We start from the raw sequence: 1,941 nt of genomic DNA on the forward strand, positions 1-1,941 counted from the left end.
GAAGGGACTTTTCTCCCCCTACTCCTGCCAAAAATCGTTTATGTATGTATATATAATCCTGAAATATCTTGCCAGACACAGAGTTCTGAAGATTTATATATGCGGCTTTATAATTATGTTGTTATCTTTAGAAATGGCAAGTAGTTTGAGATAATCTGAATTTTTTAACCATGAGAAATTCTTCCATTAATTCTTTAATTCTGAAAACTGAATAGATTCTTCTTCATCTTCCTCTTATTAAATGTATCAATTCATAATACATATACTTATCTACATAATAGACATTTAAAACTTAATTGTAAATAATATATGTATTTTAATGTTATAGGCATAAATGAAATATCTTTAAAAATTCAATCCTCTGTTCTTATTTTAAAGCAGTAGAGTCTTCTAGCTTATTTTAGTCTTGTGTTTTCAAGTGCTAAATGGGTTGAAAGCATTTCTTCCAAAGAGTGAGGGACTTTTGTGGGAGGTGGAGGGTAGATTTTTATATTTGCTATTTAACCCTAGGAGAACACAAATTTCCTAGACTTATGTTGCTCTGAAACATTAAAATTTTAAAAAAGAGAAACTCAGAGATAGTCTTAAATCATATACAAATAATGCCCACTTTCCTAAAATAGGTATGTAGGTACAAAAGAGCCTATGTTAATGAGAAAGTATAATAGCCTGTGATCTTAATCTTACCTTCTGTCAGATCTCTAACTTTTGTAGCTGTAATAAGGAGGTAGAGCTGCCAGAATTCAGAAAATTAAATTGTATTTATATATCCTATAAATGTAATGCTATATTATAGTTTCAACTAAAACTATAATATAGTTTCAAAATTATATTATAATTGGTATAGTATTTTGCATATATGTTATGTTGTAATTTTAAAAGGGAGGCTGCCATTTATTGCTCCAAAAGGACCTTTTGAAGATGAGTGATTTTGATGGGATTAGAATTCACATAAATATTATTTTCCAAAGTAATTGTAACTTTCTGAGTGATTAGACCTTTGTGAGTATATATACTAATCTCCTGGTCCAGCGCCCTTCTTTTATTTGCCATGGTAAATCTTAATGTGTTCAAAAACAATTTGTGGTTTTACAACATATTGTCATTAAAGCAATCAGGACACTACATTAAATGAATTGTTTTGTTTATTAAATATCGTACATTTCCTTAACTTTGGTTTCTATATTTTCATCCCAGATGCTGCCAGTGAGAATGAAGATCAGGTTAGTCCTGCTTTTTCTGTTCATTGAATTCATTCCAAGATTCCCAAAGAAAAATGGTTTGTGGCCAACACCTTCATGTTAATAATACAAACATATTATACTGGTAGGTACTAATAGCTTTTGTTAAAAACACAGAAACAGATTTTTATGAATCAAGACATGAATCTTTCTCTCTCTCTCTCCCCTTCTCCCTCTCTCTCTCTCTCTCATACACACACACACACACACACACACACACAGACACACACACGCCCAACATATTAATGATGATGGATGTCTGCAAGAGACAATTTATCATGTTAAATGAGCACTTTAACATTTCATAAACAAAAAGTAAATCAACTGGAAAACTACTGTTGTTCCATTTAACATCTGAACAAGCCATGATACACCACATAGGAAGCTAAAATAAATTTTCTAGTAATCATTATGCAAAAGAGGGTGCTCTGTATCTTGAATAGAGTGTATATAGTTCATCTATTAAATATTTATTGAGCATCTATTAGATGTCAGACCCTGTTTGAGATGCTGTTGATATTTTTAAGTAAACAAAATAAATGAAATTCCTGTCCTGAAAATTACATTTTAGTGTAGGAAGACAGACAAATTTATAAGTAGCTTAGCAAAACATATGGTACATTAAATAATGACAAATGCCAGGAGAAAAATAAATCAGGAGGCATAATAGGATCCCAAAGAATGGAGGTGGTATCCATTC

At 31.0% G+C, this 1,941-nt stretch overlaps 1 protein-coding gene across 1 annotated transcript in view; it reads left to right on the top strand.

Moving 5' to 3' along the window:
• The window catches only part of SPINK5 (serine peptidase inhibitor, Kazal type 5), a 99,028-nt gene that overhangs the window by 616 nt on the left and 96,471 nt on the right, over positions 1–1,941 (top strand). The window contains exon 2 of the mRNA XM_011979056.1: positions 1,198–1,223. Coding sequence (XP_011834446.1) covers positions 1,198–1,223 — 26 coding nt within the window. The remainder of the gene's footprint in view (positions 1–1,197; positions 1,224–1,941) is intronic.

The sequence above is a fragment of the Mandrillus leucophaeus genome, unplaced genomic scaffold, assembly GCF_000951045.1.
Source record: "Mandrillus leucophaeus isolate KB7577 unplaced genomic scaffold, Mleu.le_1.0 Scaffold1036, whole genome shotgun sequence".
NCBI classification, from domain to species: Eukaryota; Metazoa; Chordata; class Mammalia; order Primates; family Cercopithecidae; genus Mandrillus; species Mandrillus leucophaeus.